Source organism: Eurypyga helias, unplaced genomic scaffold, assembly GCF_000690775.1.
Source record: "Eurypyga helias isolate BGI_N326 unplaced genomic scaffold, ASM69077v1 scaffold29544, whole genome shotgun sequence".
Taxonomy (NCBI): Eukaryota; Metazoa; Chordata; class Aves; order Eurypygiformes; family Eurypygidae; genus Eurypyga; species Eurypyga helias.
Genome location: NW_010246277.1, coordinates 14550 through 18778, shown reverse-complemented (window position 1 = coordinate 18778; position 4229 = coordinate 14550). Strand labels below are relative to the sequence as shown.

Sequence of the window (4229 nt, the reverse complement as noted above, 5' to 3'; positions counted from 1 at the left end):
GAGCCGATGCCCAGGATGGAGCCTCCTCCTGCAATCAGAGCTCCCTCCCCTCCTGAGGAGCCCCCAGGGCTCTTCTGGTGGTTGAGGGGGTGCAGGGTCTGGCCGAAGATGGGATTGCTGCAGTCGTAGCTGGGGAGAAGAAAACCAGCAAGTGGGCTATCAAGAACAGCTTAAAGCCTTGAGTTTGTTGGCTCTGCCTTGCGGTGAGCTTATGTGGCAAACCCAACCCCATCCTTCCAGCCCGTAAATCCCTCAGGACACAGCTCATTCCCATGAGCCCTCCCTCTCATGCACAAGTGCACTTCATTTCTGTCAGGTAGTTTTTTTCCTCTTAATCTTATCTGAAAGATACTCTCAGTTGAACTGAGATTGTTGGCAGCTGATGGAAGAGGGACTCATCCAGGCAACATCCCAGGAGACAGGAAGGAGTCTTTCCTGGGACCTACAGGCTGTGTTTTAGCTTCAGGGGGACAAACAGAGGAAAGATTTTTAATAATGTGTGTTACTTGAAGAGGGATTGCGGCACATTGGTCATTGCAAATGGGATGGCCCCCTGTCTCTTCAAAACCTTGACTAGGACGCTGTCCTCCTCCACCGGAGGGCCCAGGCACTGCACAAGCCCACAGGTTGACAGATGCCCCTGCAGAGAGAAGTGACAACGGACAGGGTCAGTGTAATTCCCATGCAGTTCTGGGAGGATGAGCTGGTGTCCCCTTTGAGGGAGGGCAGGTACTAACCCCCTCCCTTGCAGTTCCTCGCGTGAAGGACACTCCATCTCCTCCCATCCTTGGCAGAGGATGCCTTGCCAGGCACTTACAGGGTGAAGGCTTCTCCTGAAGCTCTCCTTGTTCTTTTCCATGCTATTTCTCTCTCCTGACCCAGATGCTACTCCATAGGTACCCTAGCTCAGGATCAAACCCAGTGTCCTGCCGTCCCAGTGAAGCCAGCAGCGGATGTTCAGGGAGGCAATGTGCATGCCAGGTGAACACAGTGTGATCCCTTCTCTGTTAGCCTTGGTGCCTGGGGCTTGCTTTGGGCTTACAGCCCTCTTAACTGTGTTGGTAAGTCAAGATGGAGGAGACTACCTAACAAATTCAGCTCAAGAGCATGTGGTCCTCATCAGGACTTGTCTGCAGGGGGGTCCCTGGTGTGTCTTATGCATAGGCTCTTTGCTAAGGGGCCCAGTGGCCAGGCTACAGCACAATGGGGATTTGAGGTTAATGGTTCCTGCTGTTAATGACTTTCTAGAAGCTGAGCCATGTTCTTACCCCTGATACTGCAAAACTCTGAGCAGGTCTGAGTTGTGGCCCTAAGAACCATGCAGCCCAGCCTGTGCTGTCTCACAGATCAGAGCAGATAGCATTTGGGTGTATAACTATTCATCCCTTGGTTTTTTCCTGATGGAGGTTACTAACTGCCAGGGTTGCAGATGCAGTGAGATATGAGGCCACAGCCTCAGACCCAGCCAGGCTTACCGTGGTATAAGCAGGGAGGGATCAGGCCCCTGACCCATTCTCTGTGTTCCACCACTTCACCACCCAGCCTGGCTCACAATGGGAAACCCCACAGGCACAATGGGAAGCACCTTGTGTCCGATGTGGTCCTTGATGCTGACGGGGATGCCATAGAGCAGCCCTTTCTCCTTCTGCCGCTGTATTTCCTGGAGCTGCTCCTCACACTCTGGGATAAAATGTCGTAAGCAGTTTGTCCGCTGGGTCACTTCCAGGGCCTTTGCCAGACACATGCAGGAATACGTGTTAGTTAAGAAGGGCATCGTTACACAGCTGCATTCAGTAGCTACTTGGATCTTCAAAACAAGAGCTGGTGGCTTGGCATGAGTGGTAACCCCTTCCCCAGAGCAGGAGATCCCAGGAGACCCAGGAGATAGTGACATCCCTGCCTTTTCATACCCTTCTCCTGATATCCACTATGTTAAAGACTTGTCATAATCACCAGCTCCAACAAGCCTTCTCAGCCACCAGCCCACATGCCATGGCATAGAGAACATAAGTGATTTGCCCCTCACACTGCGGACAGGCACTCACCTTCTCTAAGTAAGTGTAGAGGACAGTCTCAGGGGACAGAGACCCTTCCTGCAGTCTCCCAGTGAGTTCCAGCAGGGGCAGGGACAGGATAGCATCCGTCTGGACATGGGGGACCTGTGTGGGGAAGATGAAGGGTATGCCAGGACACCAGCTCCGACCCTTTGGAGCAGATAAGTTCTTAAGTATTGCCAACATTATCAACAGACCCTGCTGGAAAGGAAGATCCTGGTTGTGGGGGTTCAGCCCTTGAGCTGCTGAGTGTTTCATCCTGAGTTTGGATGTCATGAGCTTACCCACAGACCAAGAGGTAATTTCAGCTGAGCAAACACCAGCATGGGCATAAGGTACCACAGCCATAAAATCACAGAATGGTTTGGGTTGGAAAGGACCTTAAAGACCATCTAGTTCCAACCCCCCTGCCATGGGCAGGGACACCTTCCACTAGACCAGGTTGCTCCAAGCCTCGTCCAGCCTGGCCTTGAACACTTCCAGGCATGGGGCATCCACAGCTTCTCTGGGCAACCTGTCCCAGTGCCTCACCACCCTCTCCAGGAAGAATTTCTTCCTGATATCCAATCTAAATCTCCCCACTTTCAATTTAACCCCGTTCCCCCTTGTCCTGTCACTACAGGCCCTTGGAAAAAGTCCCCCCCAGCTTCCTTGTAGCCCCTTCAGGTACTGGAAGGTGCTATAAGGTCTCCCCGGAAGACTTGCAGACAAGTCTCAGGCTGGCCCTTCACCCCTCAGAATGGGTGCAGGCAGGGGGGGTCAGCCTGGCCTAAGGACAAACATCTAAAAGCTGAAGCCCAACAAACTGCAAAGAAGTCACTAGGGACTTACAGGTGGATAAGGTCTACCCAGGTGAAGAACACTGGCAGTTCTCAGTGCCACCAGCTTTTTATAAGGTTTTAAATCATATTTATAGATATACATATTTAAGAAATATAAATATGAAAAAAAAACTTTAAGAAAAAAGGTTGTAAAGGTATGTATCACTTGTAGCTGGTATGCTTTATCTCCGGGTACATTACCTGTGTAAACATGAGCTGGTTCAACCAGCACCAACTCAGAAGAGAAGAGAGCAGGAAGGAAAGGTGGTTAGAAATCAGTGTTGCAGTAGGAATTCAGCGCTACACCCATGCTGGTTGGGTGCCTGCCTCATTCATCCCCGTGTCGTGTCCTGGTTGCCCCCAGAGGACACAGAATGCCCTGTGCTTCATTCCTGTCAAGTTAGGCCAAGCTTCTTCTGGAAGTCTGCTGGGACAGGAGGTCTTGCTTGCCAGGAACCCTTATGAAAGCTGTTCTGAAGACTGTCCAAGAGCCATCCAGAAGCCGAGTTTTAGAGACAAAGATATAGGGGTGTGGACAGGTGTAAACTTTGAGTTAGGAAGAAAAAAAAGCTTTCTTGCTTCTACCGATAGAGGCAAGAGACATTTCTACATCCCACGTTTTGGATCAACGAAGGTCCAGCGCTTCATCACCTGTGTTGTCCAAAACCTCTTCCCAGGGAGTAATCACACCTCCCTGGCTGTAGACTCCCACTGCACCTCATCCAGCTCGAGGAGAGCAGTGATCCCCCTTCCTCCCAAGGCAGCCTTTCCTCTTGCTGAGGGCTGCTGGCACATCTCCCTGGACTCCTCATTACAAAAGCTGTAGAGGCATGAGCTGGAAAGAGGAGCTGAAGAACGACATCAGCAGACACCCTGCTGGGATTCGGACCCCCCAGGAGGACGGGTTACCTGCTCCCTGAACTGCTGGACAGCCTTTGCCATTTTCTTCACACCCTCATCCCGGGTCATCCGAGCCTCTTCCATTTTCTTCTGGACCTGCCTTTTGCCCAGCCATTTCCAGACCACCAAGGCTGCTGCGGAGCCACAGAGCAGGGCGAGGGCAGCAGAAGGATCCACCTCCCTCTCTGGCAGGAGCTGTCTCAGCTGATGCTGGATCATAACCTGATCTTCTGGTTTCCAGGGATGGAGTGAGAAAGAAAAGTAAGGCAGGAGCAGGTGACCTTCTGTGCCTCCCCAGACCTGTCCCTCCTCCCAGCACCACCACCTCGGACCAGCAAATAGCTTGTAAGTCCAAAGCTGACCCCTGCAAAGTTGCCGTCGGTGGAGCGTGCAGTGGAGAATGATTGACCGGAAAATGGAAAAGGTGAAGGTTGGCCAGCGAACCCTGGGGAGT

The 4229-nt window shown here is 52.1% G+C and overlaps 1 protein-coding gene across 1 annotated transcript; it reads right to left on the bottom strand.

The window, feature by feature from the left end:
* Positions 1 to 5: 5 nt before the first annotated feature.
* Positions 6 to 3994, bottom strand: LOC104508644 (vitamin D3 hydroxylase-associated protein-like; the record flags this gene model as incomplete). Its single annotated transcript, XM_010150345.1, has 5 exons — positions 3785 to 3994; positions 2046 to 2159; positions 1586 to 1729; positions 507 to 640; positions 6 to 129 (listed from the first exon to the last, which is right to left on the bottom strand). Coding segments are annotated over exons 1-5 (726 nt in total), but the record flags the coding sequence as incomplete, so codon positions are not given.
* Between the last annotated feature and the right edge of the window lie 235 nt (positions 3995 to 4229).